Genomic DNA, 21,765 nt, shown 5'->3' with positions numbered 1-21,765 from the left:
ACCCTACTCAGGTTAAATCATCACCATGGTTAGCTTAGGTAGATCGGCAAAGAATTTGCTAACTACATGCTTATACTTTATATTATTTACACGGATACCCTTCTCCTTCTCCTTGCTATAAATTTAGGCTTTGAGACACGCTAGGTTTGCCAAACTGAAGAGCCTAAGGGCCCTTTAGAAGAAATCTATAGAAACAAAATTTGTTTATTATAGATTTCTTTTACCAGCTTCCTTTTTCTCTTTTTCTTCTTCCAAAAAATTATAGTCAAAAAAAATCTTACTGTCTTCAATGGCGACATCTTCTAGAAGATCAAGCGGACCGGTTTTGCCGATTAGATCGGCCTTCCAGAGGTCTATCTCACCGACTGGCCGGTTCTGCAACTCAACGACAGTGACTGATACGTCATCGTTTTCGTCATTTGCTTCTTCGACGAGTTCTAGCTTTTGCTCGTCTAGTTCCACAGGTATTTTCCATCGATCGGCGTCTCCGACGCGCGTGAACCTTCACGGTTTTGCTCCACTGGCTCCTACGCCTTCTGTTAAATTTTCGATCGACAGATCTATATCTCCTCATCGTTCGATGGCGGTTTCTTCCCGAGATCAAGTAGTTCGAAAGCAGAACAATAATCCGCTGACAAAACTTCCAAAAAGGACGTGTATGTGCTCTCCTACAACGCATCCTGGCTCGTTCCGGTGTAGTTTGCACAAGAATATGAATACTGCTCCGTCGATGTATTCGCCTAGCCGATTGAATGCTCGGCGATCGGCGATGACGAACTCGCTGGTTCGTATTGGTACTGTTGAAGGAGATCTAGTGAAGCGTGCTTTAGCAGCTCTTATACGGCCTTCGTCGCATCATCAGAGGCGTAGAGCCGATTTCCAACCTCGTCCCAGCCGGCTTTCCAGGATGTCCAAAGCTGAGGATCTGTGATGTTGTGTTTAGGTTACAGGTTTGATTTTTTTATATAGGTATTTGAAGCTATTCAGTTGAGAGTTTCCGGCGATGGCGTCAGATCCCGGCTGCGGTTTTTATAGTACTCCGGCGAATCGAAGGCCCTGGAAGTTTTGATACTCCGGCGAAGTTGAAAAAACAACAAAAATTCTCCCTTGTACATATGATTTGCAGCAACTGATTGCAATCAAAGGACTTTTTGGACTTCTTTTTTTCGACATCCATTTAAACAAAACACTAACTAACAAACGAACTATTGATTAAAATGAGTTAAAAATGAATTTGATGTATTTTGAGCAATTTGTGTACGAATTGTTGTGTAATGGAGAGTTGCGTGACTCGTTTGGTTTTGTCTACGTTCGCAGCTTTTGTTTATCCCGTCGTGCTTGCCGTTCACCGTGCCGTTATGCTTGCCGTTTACCGTCCGTTTGCCGTGAATTGCGTTCGTCGTCATCTTTGCGTTGTGTTTCTTCCGAGGTATACCTTTTACTTCTTATTTTATTTGTATTTGGTTATTTGTATTTATTTTATTTATTTATTTATTTATTCTTAATCTGTTAGTTGGATATATTAATTCTTTTTTCTCTTTTGGTTATTTGGCAGGTTTGGCTTGATTGATTCAAGTCGTGGAGTTGAAGTTTGATTATGGACTTGGACTTGGTGTTTATTTATACCTTCCATTAAAGGTGCACTATTTCCTTTACGTTGTTTTCGGAGCGAGGGACGGTGTTTGCTGGACATTTTAGGATCTTGAAATGGACTATTTTTCAAATGGACAATAAAAAGATCTTAAGATAAATACGAAAATTATAAAAGTAATTAAAGGAATAGAATATTATACTAGAAATTAAGTTGGGGAATACGAAGTTTTATGAAAGCAAACACTAGAAGATGGGAGACAGGCTGGCTATGCATTGGAGTGTGTGGCCCATATTGGACACAACTGGTTATTACAATGCACTTTTCTAAAACTGGTGTGAGGAATAATAAATGGGAAAGGGAAAATGATTGAGCGGCCAGAAAAAGAAATGATTGAGCGTGAGGTGGAAAAGTTTTAGAAGAATCAGAAGATTATGAAAATTTACACAAAAAGGTTGCACAAGATGTTTGCAAATTTTTTTGCTTTTATAGTCTACACTCTGCACAGAAATTGATACCCCCTTTCATACAAAGGTTCAGTAAGATCTTGTTGAGCTACCCTAGTTGAAATATCCGTTTCACAATGAATGTATATATTTTAGGGTGAAATAAAAAATTTAAAGTGTTTTTGTAAATTTAAAAAGTTATTTCTTAAAAATTGAACTTCTTTTTTAAACGAAGGGAGTAGTAAACTTGAACTAGCCTTTTGCTGTGCATTTTTGCACGACTAATTAATTCGATCTTTCTGAGAAGCTAAACATAATATGAGAAGCTAAACATAATATTGTGCATAGTTTGGTCGTGAAACAATCTCATCTCTTCATTGTACATTAATTTATCTCTAAATAAAAATTTATCTTACATTAGACACAATTTGATAGCAGTAAATTTGTTACAGATTAGATCATATGTTAAAAACCGGTGTATTACTCCAGTAAATAGTAACCATGAATAGATAGGGGGCGTTACATATTTCCAATTTTAACAGTACCACTCTTTGTAACACGAAAATTCCTATTTCTCTATGTTTTAAGCATTTGTCTATTTTTTTCTAGCTATTATAGTGGAGCATTTTAAGGCCGAATAATCAACACTTGGACACTGACAAAATTACACTTTCTACATCTAAGTAAAACTAAGATAATGCGGTAAATAAAATTTGAACACTTGTGTAAATCTTGCGCTACTAATAAGATATGAAATTGGAGAGACATAGTAAACAAAATACGGCGCATTAACTTGATTCTTGAAAGCATTTTTCTCACAAGTTTGACAAATAAAATGTCAAAGTACTTGTTTACATTGTCCAATACGCCGTTATAATTGGACATTTCAAAGGAGCATGTTTAGAACGCTTCAATGAAATCACATTTCAGGTATTTATTATTCCAAAAATCTTATCGTCATAATAGAAGAAGAATAAATTTTAAATCTCGACCACCAAGAGGGTATTGGATCGGAGGATTGATTCCCTTGATGGCTTTATATATCCACCGACAAGATGCCTTTAGTTCGAGCTCTGAATAGTAAAAAATTTAATTTGATATGAATTCGATTTAGTCACGTCAATTAGTTCCAAATAAAACATTGTCTTGTTATAAAATAAAGACGTAAAGTAAAGACAAGTATAAAGAGAAACTGATATATTATCCGAATTCAAACTGATGTACATAATGAACTGAAATCTCTTCTATTTATAAAAGAAAGGAAGCTTCTATGTAAGCTGCTACTATACCAGATATGGATAATCTTCTACTGAGAGCAATGTTTATCCATAACGGAGTACTGAAAGGATAAGCTTATTATACCCGGTATGGATAATCTTCTACCGGGGGTAATGTTTATCCATAATTGGGTACTGAAAGGATAAGCTTATTATACCCGGTATGGATAATCTTCTACCGGGGGTAATGTTTATCCATAATTGGGTACTGAAAGGATAAGCTTATTATACCCGGTATGGATAATCTTCTACCGGGGATAATGTTTATCCGTAACTGGGTACTGAAAGGATAAGCTTATTATACCCGGTATGGATAATCTTCTACCGGGGGTAATGTTTATCCATAACCGGGTATCGAAGTGATAAGCTTCTTCAGGAAGCTTATTTCCAATAGAGTACTTAAATAGATAAACATATTTACGGTGGAGTCCCATATGGATAAGCTTCTTCAGGAAGCTTATTTACAACGGAGTACTAAATGAACATCCATAATATAATATATTTATAACACTCCCCCTTGGATGTTCATTAAAAGATAATGTGCCTCATTAAAACCTTACTAGGAAAAACCACGTGGGAAAAAATCCTAGTGAAGGAAAAAGAGTACACATATTTAGTAATACGCATTGCTGGCTGCCTCATTAAAAACCTTATAAGGAAAACCATGTGGGAAAAACCTTAGTAAGGGAAAAAGAGTACAACGCGCATTTTATTCCCCCTGAAGAAAACCTTATTTCAAATATTTGTGTCTCCGCATTCCAATCTTGTATACCATATTCTCAAAAATTGATGTTGGTAAAGACAATCTGTTGGATTGTCACTTGAACTAATTTGATGCACATCAATGTCACAATTTTCCTGAAGATCATGTATGTAGAATAATTCTGGTGAAATGTTCTTCGTTCTATCTCCTTTTATAAATCCTCCCTTTAATAGTGCTATGCATGAAACATTGTCTCCGTATAATATTGTGGGTCCTTTATCACATTCCAACCCACATGTTTCTCGAATAAATCACTGATCTCAATCATATGCACTCTCTGCTTGCCGGTTTGAAATCGAGCTTTATGGGTATCGGATAAATAACCTGCATCTGCATTACCAATACGATCTGCACCACTTTTGTTAGCATTAGCAAGATAAATAAGTGCACCATCTACACCGAGATAGAGTATTTCAGGACCAAGGAGCTCCTCATCCTCTTCTAGAGGTTGGAACGGATCCTTATTCACTTCAAGTGATTGAATATTCATTGGTGTACTTAATGGGTACACTTTGTCCATGTAAAAGTATTTTTAAGACCCTCTTGGAGCTCTTCCGGAGTTCCAATAAGATTTATGTCACCAACATAAACAACAAGTGTAACAAATTTTGATGACATTTTCTTTATAAAAATACATGGACAAATAACATAATTTATGTAACTTTCTTTCAGCAAATATTTACTGAGGCGATTATACCACACGCGCACAGATTGCTTTAAACCGTACAAAGATCTTTATAATTTGATCGAGTACATTTCTCAAGACTTTGAATTATATGCTTCGGGCATTTTCAATCCTTCAAGGATCTTCATATAGATTTAGCCAAATAAGTCATATAGGTTAAGACTTGTATCTAAATGGTATGACATCTTCAAGTGTCTGGACTGCTAGTCCGATCCTCACAATCTTTTACAATATTGTGCACTATATTGTATTAAATATATCGTCGACGATCATTTTGTGTCAGTTCCGAAGCGACATAACTTGTGGAGATCTCATCACTTTCTTTATTTTCAGGTACCTGAACTTTTTCGGGAGTTTTATGAAATGTTATGTCGTGGGCTCTTCTAGAGCTTATTTCCTCCTCATTATGATCATTTTGATCATTAGCTCCTACTATTTTTCAAGGATTGTTACCTTTGGAACCGATTGGTCTACCACGCTTCATGCGTACAGTAAACTCTATCCTTCAGGGACTTTAATTTTAATAGGAGCATTTGCAGCTGAAATATGATATTTAATTTTGGATCAGCAAATGCTTCTGGCATTCGACTTGAATTATCTTCTAAGTGAGGATCATGATAATTCGATTCATATAACATATTTTTCAACTGTTTATTTCCATCCCCCAAATGTTAGAAAAACTAACATATATCCCCAATCATCTTTGGGAAACATATCTTTGTGTATTATGGTAGAGAAATTAATCATATACCACGCAACAAAAGATAGTAAAAATATTTGGTTTCTGATCCTAAACCAATTGTGAAGGGAGGACTTATCATATATTGTTGATCTGATGCATACAAGTGCTGCTATATGCAATTTAGAAAATCTTAGACCAACACATGAAGCTTTGTTCTCATAAGCAATGGTTTAGCCATTAATAGGAGGTATTCAATGCTAAACCAACTTGGATATAAACCAGCATTATCAAGATGAACTGTCTTGATTTCATAATCTGAAAATTATGCTCTTAATCGAGAAAAGCAATTCCAAATGTCAAACTGCAGGTTGACAATAATTACACATGTAACCATCTCATATATGCACCTATAAGTGGTTTCACATGATAGGTGAACGAGCCCATATTCACCTTTTATATATTTCAGAATCAGGGGTCTTAGTCCCAACTTTAGCTGGTATAATCAATTCATTATGAGAACAAGCAACACATGAGAATTCCTGAAGAATCTTCTAGTTCTTTAGTATATGCTTATCTGAATTCTCAAATAGCTCATTTAAAAATGGCAAATGAAAACTTCAAGTTTATCATGTCATGTGCTATCTCTTAGTAAACTTCTGGTTTACTATGGCATAAACTTTTGCTTTAGTAAACTTCTGGTTTACTGTGATACATGATATAGTACAAATTAAAGAATAAGGCGGGTAACTTCTCACATACATATTATTTTACCCCCTATGATTGTGGAAACATGAAGATTATCAATCTTCCAATCATTTGTAGTCTCAATATGATAGCCATTTGTATTAGTAAACTTCAGGTTTACTACAACATATGTTTTGACCATAATCATATAATATGAATGACATATTTGTATATAAGCTCTTCGAGAGCCTTCATTTATTATCCACAATCTAATATTTATCTGGCACTACTGGTGTCATGTATTCTTTAGGCAAACATTTAGCTCTTCAGGAGTTGTTGATACATTTTGTACTATCAAATATTGCTCAGACACTGCTGGTGTCATGAGAGAAAATCACAATCAAATAAACAATGTAAAACAATTGTTTAAGCACACGAAAACTCCTCTTCATAATATTTTTCCACTTCAGGAGGCAATTTCAATTGTGTTACTTCTTCAGGAGCAAATTTAAAATACGAAATATTGAGTATATATTCTCTCAATTATATTAACTCTTCTGGAGGTGAATTGTAATGTATTCACATCAAGAGCGCGTTCATATTTACCCGACTTATTAGTATTGTCACATTCACTTCAGGGAATGGATTAATATTATCAAAAGTTCTCATCCTTCAGGAAATCGAACATAATTATCTGAATGCGCATTAATCACATCAAATTGTGATGCCTCAACCTCTTTTAAAATATTTACTACTTCAGGAGCAAATCGAGGCGTGCATTTAATATAGAGAATATTTATGTAGCTTATCTTCAATTGTAACCATAGAAAGCCTAAATTATCACTTCTGGTGATCATAGGCATATACCACTTCTGGTAGTTAACAAAATATAATTACAATGAGATATACGAAATATAACCACTTCTTGTGGTTGTATATTTCTTGCAAACTCTGCTAGAGTTTAAGTTGATCTAATAATGTTATCCATATTCTTCAAAATGACATAAACAAGATATATTATAGTAAACATCATTATCAAATCATAATTTTTCTTTATGTACAACAATTACATAACCATACTATCTATTACAAATAACAAAAATTAAAATATTTACATTTCTACAGATTCACCACCGATTACATGACTTGTTTCTCCTTCTGGGAGTGCAAGGTAATCAGTTACATCCAAATGCATGAAGTCTAAATTATCTTTAGAAATAAAATTTGCTTCAACATTTTTCTCTGTCTTCTTTAGGGAGGCTTGATAAAGCTCAACCAGGTGCTTTGGTGTACGACAGGTACGTGACCAGTACCCTTTTTCTCCACATCTATAGCATGCATTTTCTGCATTTGGTGTGTGCACCGCTTCATGCTTTTGTTCCTTCCTTTTCCACTCCTGGTGGTGAGGAGTGTTCTTTGGTGCATTATTATTACCATGATTAGAGTTTCTTTACCGACCACGACCATGACCACGACTGGGGCCACGATCTTTTCCACGTTTAGCCTGGTTGAAGTTCGTCTCATTCACTTCAGGGAATGGACAAGAACCAGTAGGTCGGCTTTCATGATTTTTCATTAATAGTCCATTATGTTGCTCGACTATAAGAAGATGTGAGATAAGTTCAGAATACTTTTTAAATCCCATCTCTCGATATTGCTGCTGCAGGAGCATATTCGAGGCATGAAAAGTGGTGAAAGTTTTCTCCAACATATCATGATCAGTAATATTATCACCACATAACTTCAATTGGGAAATAATTCTGAACATAGCAGAATTATACTCACTGATAGATTTAAAATCTTGTAGCCTTAGATGAGTCCAATCATATCGTGCCTGTGGAAGAACGACCATCTTCAGGTGGTCATATCTATCTTTCAAATTATTCCACAGTATGACTGGATCTTTAACAGTAAGATATTCCATTTTCAGGCCCTCATCAAGGTGATGGCGTAGGAATATCATTGCTTTGGCACGGTCTTGGTTTGATGCCTGATTTTTGTCTTTGATGGTGTCTGCCAGACCCATCGCATCAAGATGAATTTCAGCATCAAGCACCCAAGACATGTAGCTTTTGCCCGATATATCCAGGGCTACAAATTCAAGTTTAGAAAGATTTGACATTATTTAGGAAAAGAAAGTTCTTACCTCAGATACTTTCAAAATATTTGCTCGAGATGACAGAGTCTCGTGCTGATAACGTGTTATAAAATAAAGACATAAAGAAAAGACAAGTATAGAGAGAAACTGATATATTATTCGAATTCAAACTGATGTACATAATGAACTGAAATCTCTTCTATTTATAAAAGAAAGGAAGCTGCTATGTAAGCTGCTACTATACCAGATATGGATAATCTTCTACTGAGAGCAATGTTTATCCATAACGGAGTACTGAAAGGATAAACTTATTATACCCGATATGGATAATCTTCTACCGGGGGTAATGTTTATCCATAACTGGGTACTGAAAGGATAAGCTTATTATACCCGGTATGGATAATCTTCTACCGGGGGGTAATGTTTATCCATAATTGGGTACTGAAAGGATAAACTTATTATACTCGGTATGGATAATCTTCTACCGGGGATAATATTTATTCATAACTGGGTACTGAAAGGATAAGCTTATTATACCCGGTATGGATATTCTTATACTGGGGGTAATGTTTATCCATAATCGGTATTGAAGTGATAAGCTTGTTCAAGAAGCTTATTTCCAATAGAGTACTTAAATAGATAAACATATTTACGGTGGAGTCCCATATGAATAAGCTTCTTCAGGAAACTTATTTACAACGGAGTACTAAATGAACATCCATAATATAATATATTTATAACATGTCTAAATATATCCAAATTCTTAACCAAAGCTTTATTGCGGCGGAGGTTATGTGCGGTTAGAATGGTTGCCTGTCTGGTGTAATCATTTGATAGGCTTTAGAGCTCCAATTATAGTCCATAAAGACTAGCGTTATAGATGGGAGGTGGTTGTGAATTCTTTAAGTACCATATATATGTTTAGTTCCTGTTTAGCAACGTGGTAGATTTGTAGTAATGTGAATCCAACAAATAAATAGAAGTCACGTAGTGCTTCTCACTTCACATAATTTATTTTCGGCCACATATTTATGTAACGTAAATAGATTAATGAAGATAGTCAAATTTATGTTTTTCATACTTGCAGCAACTTTTCAATCTTATAGCTTCATAAATGCTATTATCAATAATCAAATCACTTGTACATGACTTTTATCTTACAGTATCATAGGTAAAATGTCTGACACCAGTGTTCATAATCTGTTTCCTTCTCACTAAATAGGCAAATTCGTAAGCAGGAGGAGTAAAGAAAGAGGAAAAATTCACCCACTCTGTCATATATTCTAACCTTACTCTGTCATATATTCCAACCTTTTCATCTATCTCCAAGAGTTAGGACTAAATATTAATTAAAAAAAATTCTAACTCTTCAACCATACATGGAAGTTCTTTCATATGGGTTTTTATATCATTCTTCTTTATTTTGACTTCTAAGCTTTGTAAAAGGACTTTGACTGAAGTTTAAAAATTGTACCTTTGAAAGTCAAATATAAGCAAGAAGCAAACATAAAACTGCCCCAATAAAGTGAACTATAAAAATATAAGGCTTATAGGCCCACAATAATCTTCCAAAGACTTTAATTCCAGACCAGTTGCTTTGGATGGCCTATTCAAAATTGAAAATTTGCTGGCTTAGCCGACATTGTGTAAGCAATAAGGCAGCTTTTCTTCGAAGACGTTTTCTTTGCTTGTGGGGCACTCAACTTTAGGCAACTAAGGAAAGGAAGGGAAGCCAGAAGAAATGAGTTGCAACATAATTGTTTGGTTTGAGCAAAGAAAGAGAAAATAAAGTGCCCCCAAGTAACCACACAAGAGAAAATACATTTCTTTATGGACCCACCATTTTATTTCAGATAGTGATATTCTTGGGCGCTTGGACATAAGAATCGTTAAAAATTCAAGTAAAAATAGTATTTGAAAATTAGAGTTGTGTTTGGATATGAACATAATTTTGGGTTGTTTTTGAAGTTTTGTGAGTGATCTGAATGAAAATTTTAAAAAAAATAGCGGTTTGGAGTTTTTCAAATTTTCGAAAAATTTCAAAATTCATCTTCAAGTGAAAATTGAAATGTTTATGGCCAAATACTGATTTCAAAAAAACGTAAAACAAATTTCGAAAAAAAGTGAAAAAATTCTAATGTCTAAACGGGTTACTCTTGTACTTCCTCTCTTGAATTGCCAAGGATGGCAAGCTTTTGCCTAAAAGAATTGAAGATTATATTGTATTCATGTCTTAATTATATATGCATTAGTTATTCCATAATGATAGTGGTATAAAGTTATATTAAAATTAGTGTATAACTTTATACAAGGATTAACTATACACTAAGGAGTCGTTTGGTATGAGGTATAAGAAGGTATAAGAATGGTATAAAAATTTAATACCACCTTAATATTCTGTTTGGTTAGCAAACCAGGTATAAGTTATCCAAGTGTTAATTTTAACATCGGGATAACTTATACCTTATAGAAGGTAGGATAATTAGCACCGGTATAACTTATACCTTCTTAGAAATTATGCAATTGTCATTCTTAATGCAACATACCAAACAATGAATAAACAACAATCCCAACATAACTTATTCCAATATAACTTATACCAGCATAACTTATATCGGTATAAATTCTATTCGAACCAAACAACCCCTAATAGAAAAGATAAATCAAATATTATATAATCATTACAACTCTTTTATATCATGGTTATTTCTTTCTATATATCAAACTAAACGACTCCTTAAGGTTGCCGAAACAATGAAACAACTTAAGGATGGGAAAAAAATCAAAATGCTTAGCCTAGTGCTCACCGTTTTCTTCTCAATTTCTTAGTGTGATCATCTATCTCCTAAATATGTCATGACAAATTGGTGATAGTCAGAGTTGAATAGATTTTACTTAGGTTACCGAGTGCATGTGTATGTAATACTTTAGATTCAAACTATAACCCACATTTACATATAGGTAAACATATTTATATCGTTATATTAACTTTGCATGTGAAGGAGAGCTTTGGAGCAACAATAAAGTTGTCTTCATGTGACCTATGCAGGGGCGGAGCTAGAAGCCCGACTATAGGTTCAGCTGCACCCAATAACTTTTGCTCAAATATTGTATTTGTGTTAAAAAATTTTAATACGTATTAAATATGTACAAAAATTAAACTTAGAACCCAGTTATTAGCAGTTGAAATCGTCGTTTTAAAATTCAGGACCCGTAAAGTTGCTATCCTGGCTCCGTCTCTGGACCTATAGGTCACGATTTCGAGCTTTGAAAGCAGCCATTAATACTTGCATAAAGGTAGATTGTCTACATCACAGCTATTGAGATACTTTATACACCGAACTGCTCTTTATACTAAATTTGCATAGACCCGCCTCTGATAACCTTAATGGCTTATTACAGCTCGATCTTATCAAGTTTCCCAAAAAAGGGAAGAGGAAAGAAGGGGGTGGGGGGTGGGGGGAGGAGGTTATCTTCTGAACCTTTCATGTTTATACTAAAAATCTACTTTTGCTTATGCATAGTAAATACTAAATACATTCAATGTTTAATTTGACTAGACTGATTTTGTGAGCTCCAGTGATTTGCTCCACTCTGTATCTAGTTGTCCTGGGCTTTTTACTAGCTATTTATTCCCTTGGCAAACCTAGTGCGCCATGTTACATCTGGTCTGCAACAAATTAAAATATTGCAAACTTCTGTAACTGCTATCATACATTTTATATCTTGTTTGGCTTGAATTATTAACAATAACTTGAGATCTTTTTGTTTAGACCAAAAAATATGAAACTTCGGTTAAACTAATTGATTAAAAAGATAAAGGGTTAATCATAGTTAAATATAATAACTTCATATCCAAAATTGGCCTATGGGGGTTACGCAAGACAGTGTCGGAACAGATTTAATGCAATATGTATTAAATGTTCAAGGTCACTAATGGGGTGAGAATAACAAGCATTAAATAACAATAAATAGCACTAAATGTAAATAAGGAGAATGATTCGCCCAATATTGAATGAGGCGGATGATTCTTCCTTCTGACAATGATGTATGACAAATAACTATGAGAATATTGGAGACTTTCTCGGATCTGATGTGAAAAGTGTAGAATAAACAACAAAACGAATCTCTTTAGAAAGATGCTGTTTGTATCTATATAGAGAGTCAACTTTTCAAGAGAGTTCTTATCAGAATTAATAATTATTGTCTTTCACCTTATCTCTCTTTCTATTTATATGAGACATACTCCTCATTAGCCCTAAAAGTACAAATACAGAGAATATCTAATGGAATATTCTCCTAAAAGACCCTATTACAAAACTAGCCGTTACTGTTACTCTAAGCATTTTACCTCGGCCATGATCGACTGCTCGGCGGTAAGTTCTATTAATCATTAGTCGACCTTGGACAAATCACTTCTAATAGCACCTCTTCGTGCTGAATTGCCTTAGTCATATTTTGACCCATACAGTTAGTCCCTCCGCTTATCGAGGTTGTCCCTCGGACGACTTGGATGAGCGGACTTCGCTAGTCGTAGTTGAGAGATTTTAGGTGGGCAAGTCGAGCAGTAACACTCATGACGAGGTGATAACGTGGCGCTTCGTGTGCCACAATTTATCGTTAAGTCGGTTTAGAATGACGTCATGACATCATGCGTCATTATTACACATTTTCCCGATGCGTTATGTCATTTCCCGCGCCTCTGCCGTGTTGATATTTGAGCAGTGGCGACTGGCATTTTTGTTTAAGGTGCCTGGATTACCTATAAATAGGGATAGAAACCATCTACTTGATCATTTGTGTTTCCAAGCATTCGAACCTCTATATCTCTATTCTTCTCCAGTATTCTTGATTTCGTTGTTTCCATTTTCATAGCCCAGTTTTCCCTGGTTTTAGCAATTTCTGCTACTCTTACCCCCTCTGTGTAATTCTTTCACATATAAACAACTAAAGATGGTTAATGCATCTTCTACTTCTGGAGGGACCTCTGACCCGATTCTATTGGCAGTGAGCAACCCCCTCATGACGATGAGGCTTCCATTGTTGCAGAGGATGAGAGCTTCCCCACCGTAGACGAAATAATCCCTCGCAAGGAAAAGTCTAGGTCAGACTTCTCGAAGCGGCCCGAAGACGATCCTGAGCCCGTAGATTCTGAAATGGACGTGGCTGTCCTTGCTGACTTTAAGGCCAAGTTTAGAACCCCGGCCCACATCGACATGGTCCCGGCCGGCCGTGATGTAGTACAAGTTCACCGCACTGGATATTGCGCATTCTACGTGTATCCGTTCCTTGTAGGCTATTCTCTTCCCCTTCCCTCAGTGGTGGAGGAATTCTGCCGTTATTACGACATCTGTCCAACCCAGCTTTCCCCTTATATCTACAAGCTTATCCTCATGTTGATAAAGTACACGGAACTGGCTAGCCGCGGGATCTCTATTCGCCATCTAGTGCATCTCTACGCACCCAGTTTCCATAGGGGGCAATGTTACACCTTCGTCACTGTGGAGGCAAGAGTTTGGTGGTCAAGATGGACGATAAGGCCAATCGTCGGTTCTGGTTTAACTTTTTCTACATCAAAACCAAGGACATAGTGACAAACACTAATGGATTTCCCAAAGCGTGGAACTATGCTCGTAAGTACCTTCGCCGAATATTCATTTTGGTAGTAGCGTAATCGTTCTATTTTTTATTCTTTTTTTTGTTTAGACGAGAAAGATCCCCCTCCATTGGTTGCCGACATTCACGACTGGGTCAGTCAGGTCTTGCCTTATACGGTGGTGATCCATGAATGGCCGGCTTTCCATAAGAAATTTGGGCCTAAGCCCTCAACGACTGGTGAGTTGCTTGCTTGATTTTTTGTTGCTTCGGCCTTTAGGTCATCCTTTTCTTTTTTGTATCGTAGAGGTTGACTTAACCCTACTTTTGTTGTTATGTCAAAGAGCATCGAGGAGGACAAGGGCTACTACCCCCACATTCCGCCAAATGAGTGCTGTGATGGGGTCTTCCCATGCTATGACTACAGATCAGTCTGCTCAGCCAACCACTTCTTTTTAGCCTCCGATATTGTGCGGACCTAGTCGACCATCGACAACCCCAACAACAGAGACTCTAGTTCCGGTCGTGCTACATTTGATAGACGGGTTATCACCGAACGAGGAGTACTCGATTACGCTCAAGAAGAGGAGGGTGGATATCAGTGATGGGGTTGTTAGAGCTGCAAAATCTACAAGGAATGACTGTGAGCTGACCACTGCTGTGTCGGAGGGCGATGTGGGTTTATCGACTGCAACTTCGGTTTCTATCGGGGTCGTGGAAGATGTTCCTTTGCCTTAGGTCGCAGTTGAAGTTGGAGGGCCATATGAGGCTGCGGACGCCATGCTGATGAACGAGCCATCGTCCTCGGGGCCGGTCGGCATTCCTTCGTCGGCCAAGGAGAGATCAAAGGACATTGTCGAGGATGGTTATGAAACCGGTTCTGATGTTGACCCCAAGGAGATGTGAAGGTTCAATGAAGGATTCACCCGAGTGGAGGTGAGGTTGGAGGGGTCTTCTCGTATCATCGTAATCCCCATGGACTATGATTTGCTAGTGAACACAAAGTACGTGGTCCCCTCCTTGGGTCCACTCTATTCTAATGTGGAGGGCAGGACCCTAGCGACGTTCAATGATGTCGCCCTATCGTCGGGCATAGCCGGCCTCGCCCTAAGGGTAAGTTTTTACGATTTTCCTAATATCTGTGCCTTGTAGCTTTTTCTCTTTTTTTAGACTGACTTTCTCTCTTTTGCTCTCTTTTTTAATGACCATTATCTTGGATATTGAGAGTGCTCACCGTGAGGAGAGTCGTAGGTCTACTTTTAAGAAGATGTAAAGAAAGTACTGCGAGTACCGCAACAAGCACCGCGAGATCTGTAGGCAGTTTGGTATGAGTGGTAATTTCCAAGATATTAGAGACGAGCTGAAGCAAAAAGATGATGAGCTTGTGAAGGTCATATGTAAGTGCAGCGAGCTTGAGGGTGCGCTCAGGGACAAAGAAGAAGAGCTCGAAGTGAGCAAGGGAGTTGAGGCTGAGTTTGCGGATCTTCAGACACAAATTGTATCTCTGCTGGCTGAGCTCGAGCAATGTTTGACCAAGGCTGACGTTTTGAATGACAAAGTCATCAAGAAGATGACCGAGTTAGAGAAGAGTGAGTTGGCTCGGTTGGCGGCTTTGACAAAGGTGGCAGCATAGGAGGATGCAGTCTGCATCCTCTGGTCTGAACGTGTGAATGATATGGAGACGACGACATTCAGAATGGATTGGGGGCTAGAGAAAGAGGTCTCGAACCTTGGTGATCAAATTGTCGCTCTCGAGGCCGAGAAGACGCAGTTGTTGGCTCAGCCGTCCTCCTCTCACACTTTTGCTTACCCCGATGTTCCGCGGGATTTGTATGAGAAGTGGATCCATACCGAGGACCATCTAGACACATTCAAGAATTTGATGATGACAGGGTAGTGTTCCTAAGGATGATTTTAAGGATGCTCGTGCTATGGCAAGTGCAGCTCGGGTCGCCTGTGGTTACGATCCTGCTACGCCGGGGCCTGATTATGCCAAAAAAGATTGACGGGATTGAACAGGGTGCTTGATATGAGGACGTATACTCTGATGGCGAGGGCGATGGTGGAGACGATGCTGCTAAATAGTCACGCCTTTGTAACTTTTGTGTTCCCTTTTACGAGCGTCTGTTCAGCTTCTGTAGAAAATATATTTTTGAATGTGGAATGCTATTTTTGCTGTTTGTTTCTGAATCTTCTCTGTTTAGTATTGTATGTTTTATCCTTTGGTCGCCTTGACTATAAGGACTTTGGATTTAGTCTTGGCCGGGTCGAGTGTGGATTAATTCGAACGAGGTCGAACATAACTTTAGTTAATTCGGACGAGGTCAAATATGAGTTAATTCGAGCGAGGTCGAATGTTACTTTAATTAATTCGAACGAGGTCGAATGTGAGTTAATTCGAGCGAGGTCGAATGTCACTTTAATTAATTTGAACTAGGTCGAATGTGAGTTAATTCGAGCAAGGTCGAATGTCACTTTAATTAATTCGAACGATTCGAATGTGACCTAATTCGAGCAAGGTCAAATGTCACTATAATTAATTCGAACGAGGTCGAATGTGAGTTAATTCGAGCAAGGTCGAATGTCACTTTAATTAGTTTGAACGAGGTTGAATGTGAGTTAATGCGAGCGAGGTCGAATGTCACTTTAATTAATTTGAGCGAGGTCGAATGTCACTTTAATTAATTCGAACGAGTTCGAATGTGAGTTAATTTGAGCAAGGTCGAATGTCACTTTAATTAATTCGAACGAGGTCGAACGTGAGTTAATTCGAGCGAGGTCGAATGTCACTTTAATTAATTCGAACGAGATCGAATGTGAGTTAATTCGAGCGAGGTCGAATGTCACTTTAATTAATTCGAACGAGGTCGAATGTGAGTTAATTCGAGCGAGGTCGAATGTCACTTTAATTAATTTAAACAAGGTCGAATGTCACTAACTAATTGATGCAGCGTTGTTTCGGCAAAAACATGGGTGAACTTTATGTATTTGTGTGCTTTGCTTATATAAATTAGAGAAATTACATGTTTTCCGGGCTGTCATTCCAGTCTCAGTCTATCTAGTCCCTTCATTGGTTGACCTGGAGAAATATTGAGAGGTTGGGCAATGAACTGATTAGTCTGTATCCTTATCTGTTCATACTTTAGCTTGAAATGTCCTCCTTGTCGCCTCATTAAAAACCTTCCCGAGAAAACCGAATTGGGACAAAACTCAGGTGAGGGAAAAAGAGTGTGGCTCAGAGAATATTTTTCCTTAGAAGTTAAAGTACTTGAGGTGGGCGATATTCCAGTTGTTTGGTAGTAGTTTTTCTTCCATCGTTTCTAGTTGAAATGACCCTTTATCTGCTGCTACCGCGATTTTTGTATGGGCCGTCCCAATTCGTTCCCAGCTTGCCCTCCTGCGGGTCTTTGCTTGCCTGTGTTCTGGCCTTGAGTACGTAGTCCCCGACTTTGAGTGGTCTGACCTTGGCTTTTTTTGTTGTAGTAGTATTTTGCCTGTTATTTTTGGGCGATCATCCTTATGTAAGCCAATATCTCTCCGTTCTTCGGCTATGTCGAGGTCTTGCTTCTGCTTTCGTCATTCCTCAACTCACTTTTATGGGAGTATCTCAGACTTAGTTCTCCGACCTCGACTGGTATTACTGCATCAGTCCCATAAGCTATTGAGTAGGGTATATCTCTTGTGCTCATTTTTGGCATTGTGCGGTATGCCCATAACACTTCTGGTAGTATTTCCGGTCATAGTCCCTTGGCGTTCTCGAGCTTTTTCTTCATGATGTTCAGTATTGATTTATTGGAGGACTCCGCTTGCCCATTTCCTGGATGGTACAGAGTGGAGAGTATTCTTTTGATGTGCCATTTCTCGAAGAACTCGACGATCTTTTTCCCGGTGAATTGGGGTCCCTTGTCACAACTAATATCTTTAGGGAGGCCGAAGCGGCACACAATATTCTTCCATATGAAGGCGATTACTTCTTGCTCGCGTATCTGGCGAGTGCTCCTACTTCTACCCACTTGATGAAAGGCCAAGGTACGCATTCGCCCAGATGTCCATCCCCCACTTGATGAAAGGCCAAGGTGAGGTGACTGAGTGGAGGTGCTTGCCTGCTTGGTGGATCATAGGGGCATATTTTTGGCATTGCTCGCATTTTCTCACGAAGTCAGCGGGCTCTTTTTTCATGGTGGGCCAATAATAACCTGCCCGTATGAGACATCTAACCAGAGCCCGATTGCCGGAATGAGCTCCGAGTGGCCTTCGTGGACTTCTTCTAGAACGCGTCGGGTCTGGTTTGGGCCTAAACATTTAGCTAGGGGGACGCCATACGTCCTTTTGTGTAGGTCATCGTCTATGATGTTGTACCTGGCCGCTTGCATTTGAAGCTTCTTGGATTCTTTTTTATCATCTGGAAGCACACCCTCCTGTAAGTATGTAACAGTACGGCTACGCCAGTCCCAAGTTAGGTTTACAGTCCTTACCTCGATTTGATCTATCGATGAGTGGAGGAGGGTGACCACATTTCCTTCTCAAGTTACGCTTTTAGTGGCTGCCGCTAATTTGGCGAGGTCGTCTGCTTCGATATTTTGTGCTCCAAGGATCTGGTCGAGCTGGCATTCGTCAAATCGGGCAACATCTTGCAGATCTCGGCCTGTTATTTTTGTAACCTTTGCTTCTTGATCTGGAAAGTCCTTGTGACGTGGTTGATGACAAGTCGAAAGTCACAGCGTAGGACGACTCGCCTCTCTCAGTACTTGAGTGCCATCCTTAACCCTGCAATCACGACCTCACTCAATCTCATTGTTAGTCAAGTCCGGGCACCTTATGGACTGGCGAATTACTTCGCCTGTTGGGGAGTACGAGTCCCAGTCCGGACTCTGATACGTTATAGGCACCATCAATATACAAAATCCATAGATCCTGTATTTGAAAGCTGGTGTTGGCGGCTTCTCTTTTGACTTCATGCATTAATTTTGCTCTGAAGTCGGCGACTAAGTCGGCAAGTACTTGCGACTTTATTGCCGCTCGTGGTTGATATGTGATATCACGTTCTCTTAATTTGATGTCCCATTTGGCCAATCTTCCCGATAGCTCGGGCTTATGCAAAATACTTCTTAAGGGAAAAGTCATGATTACCAAGATGGGGTGGCATTGGAAGTAGGGTCTAAGTTTTCGTGAAGCTACGACAAAGGCCAGGGCTAATTTTTCGAGGTGGGGTACCTCGTCTCGGCGTCAACTAAGGTTTTGCAAATGTAATAGATGGGAGATTAAGTATCTTTATTTTCTCGAACCAGGACCGCACTCACCACCACTTCGGATACGGCCAGGTAGACAAGGAGGCATTCTCCAGGTTCTGCTTTGGAGAGTAGTAGGGGCGATGATAGGTAGCCTTTAGCTCCTTCAGGGTGTCAAAGCAATCAAAGGTCCATTGGAGAACGTTATCTTTCTTGAGTATGCCAAAGAACTTGTGGCACCTGTCGGACGACCATGAGATGAATCTCGACAGGGTGGCTATACGTCCGGTCAGCCTTTAAACCTGTTTTTTGTTAGTTATGTTATCTAGTATCTCCTCTATAGATTTGATTTGGTCAGGGTTGACCTCGATGCCTTGTTGTGATACTAGGAAGCACAGGAATTTCCCTGAGGTCACGCCGAATGCGCACTTTTCAGGATTCAATTTCATTCCTTATCGCTTGAGTATGTCGAAGGCCTCCTTCAGGTGATCGATGTGATCCTTTTTCCTTTTGTACTTGACCAACATATCATCTATGTAGACCTCCATGGTTTTGCCGAGATCTTTGTCACCAACCTATGATACGTCGCCCCCGCATTTTCAGTCCGAAAGGCATCACCCTGTAGCAATACGTTCCTTGGTGGGTGATGAAAGTGGTCTTCTCCTGGTCTTCCTCCTCTATTAGGATCTAGTTATAGCCTGAGTATGTGTCTAGAAAGCTTAGCAGCTCGTGCCTGGCAATTGCGTTAGTGAGCTGATCGATATGGGGTAGCGGAAATGAGTCTTTTAGGCAGGTTGTGTTCAAATATGTGAAGTCCATGCACATCCACCATTTTCCGTTCTTCTTTTTCACCATGACCACGTTGGCAACCCATTGGTGGTATTTTGACTCCCTGATGGAGTCATTTTCTAGCAGCTTTTTAACCTCCTCGTAGACTACATCATTTATTACAGAATTGAACTTCCGCCTAATTTATCTTATCGGGGGGGTAAAATGGATCGACATTCAGCTTGTGTGTCGCTATCTCCTTTGGGATACCTGGTATGTTTGCATGGGAAAAGGCAAACAACTTTGCGTTATTAGTTAAGAAATGATGAAATTTACCTGGTTCCTGAAGCTTGTGGTCGATGTAGGCTTTCTTGCTGTGGTCGTTATCATCAAGTTGGACGAGGTCAAGGTCTTCTATGGTTGATCCCGTGGCTTCTATGATTTTGGGGTCTTTTATCACATCCTTCCTTTAATCACTGCTCGACCTCGACCCTATTGATTGTTATGCTTCTTTGGCTTTGCCCTTCATTTGTTAGGTGTATGTACAATCCTGGGCGATGTGATAGCATTATCAGGAAGTGCATTGTTCTCCTTTGATGCTGTATACCCCCCATGGGGTGGGAAATTTGATGACTTGGTACAAGGTGGAGGGAATAGCCTTCATGGCATGTATCTAAGGCCAACCTATTATGGCGTTGTACGCCGTGTCCTGATCCACGATGTGGAATGTGGTTTCTAGGGTGATGTCGCCGGCGAGGATGGGGAGTGTGATTTCTCCAGATGTTCGTTCAACTGTATTGTTAAAACTGGTTAGTGTGATGCAGCGTGGCACTATCTTATTCTCAAGTTTCATTTGTGCAAGTAATCGAGGGTGGATAATGCATGCGCTGCTACCATCATCCACCATAATTCATCTCATATTTGTATCTAATATGCGTAAAGTGATAACAAGAGCATCATAGTGAGGAAAAACCAAACTGTGGGTATCTGACTTATCGAAAATGATACTTTTTTCGAGTTCGTCGTACCGTTCATGAGTGATTGACTGTTTGAGTTTGTGGGTGGTGGTGAACTTTACGCTGTTGATTGATACGTCATCGCCCCCTTCGATGATCATTTGAATAGTTCGAGTTGGAGAAGGTGGTTTAGATGGGCCCTGGTGCTGTTCACGTCCTCGAGCGAAGTTGGCTCTTTCTCGGTCGCTCAACAGCTCTTTCAAGTGCCCCAGGTGAAGCATGTTCACGGCCTCTTGTCTTAGAACGATGCGGTCCTCGATATTATGGCCTCGTTCCTGATGGAGTTCGCAAAGGGAGTTTGACTTCCTGGTGCTTGGGTCGGACCTCATCTTCTGTAGCTACTTCACCTTTGGGTCGAGCTTCTCCAATGTGTAGACTATTTCTGAGGGTGGAACACAACAATTGTGAGCAGATAGTAAGGGAGTCATACCTCTCTCGTTTCGGTGAGTCCCTGTTTTTGGCCTAGATGGGCTTTTGTTGTGGTAAGAAGGCGGCATGATGGCGCCTTTGACGTATGGTTGATGTCTTTCTCAGTTGGGTCGGGGACCTACTAGATCCCTTCTATTGTCATTTCTCCGATCCTTTCTGGACTCGGCTTGTACTGAGGTCAGCCGTTGGGTTGGTCCATTTAGGTCGTCTTCGTCAGCTCGAACTTCGGTGCAATAGGCAATGTGTATTTCGTCCCAAGTGGTTGGGGGATATTTCATGAGCCAATGCAGTAGCTTTCTGGTCGCCCTTGAATCACTTCTGTTCGACCCGTTCTAGAAAGCTGCCACAACCATTCCTTTGGATACATTTGGTAAGGTCAACCTTACGCGGTTAAATCGAGCGAGAAAGTCTCTCAGTCCTTCTCTAGGTGATTGTTTTGTAGAAAATATATCATTCACTCTTGTCTCCGGCATGGGCCGTTACGAACCTGTCGTCCATCTCTT

General features: G+C 39.2%; 1 protein-coding gene across 1 annotated transcript; it reads left to right on the top strand.

Moving 5' to 3' along the window:
• The first annotated feature begins 289 nt into the window (after positions 1-289).
• Positions 290-1,156, top strand: LOC138868080 (uncharacterized). Its single transcript, XM_070152765.1, has one exon. It carries the CDS (start codon positions 290-292, stop codon positions 929-931), a length of 642 nt encoding a protein of 213 aa, XP_070008866.1. The 3' UTR covers positions 932-1,156.
• The last annotated feature ends 20,609 nt before the right edge of the window (positions 1,157-21,765 follow it).

This window comes from Nicotiana sylvestris, chromosome 8 (genome assembly GCF_000393655.2).
Source record: "Nicotiana sylvestris chromosome 8, ASM39365v2, whole genome shotgun sequence".
NCBI lineage: Eukaryota > Viridiplantae > Streptophyta > Magnoliopsida > Solanales > Solanaceae > Nicotiana > Nicotiana sylvestris.
The sequence above is the reverse complement of the archived record's forward strand: the minus strand, read 5'-3'. Positions and strand labels throughout refer to the sequence as shown.

What these genes read in the sequence shown, in the direction of transcription:
- LOC138868080 (XM_070152765.1), top strand. Translation starts at nt 290, where the DNA reads ATGGCGACATCTTCTAGAAGATCAAGCGGACCGGTTTTGCCGATTAGA.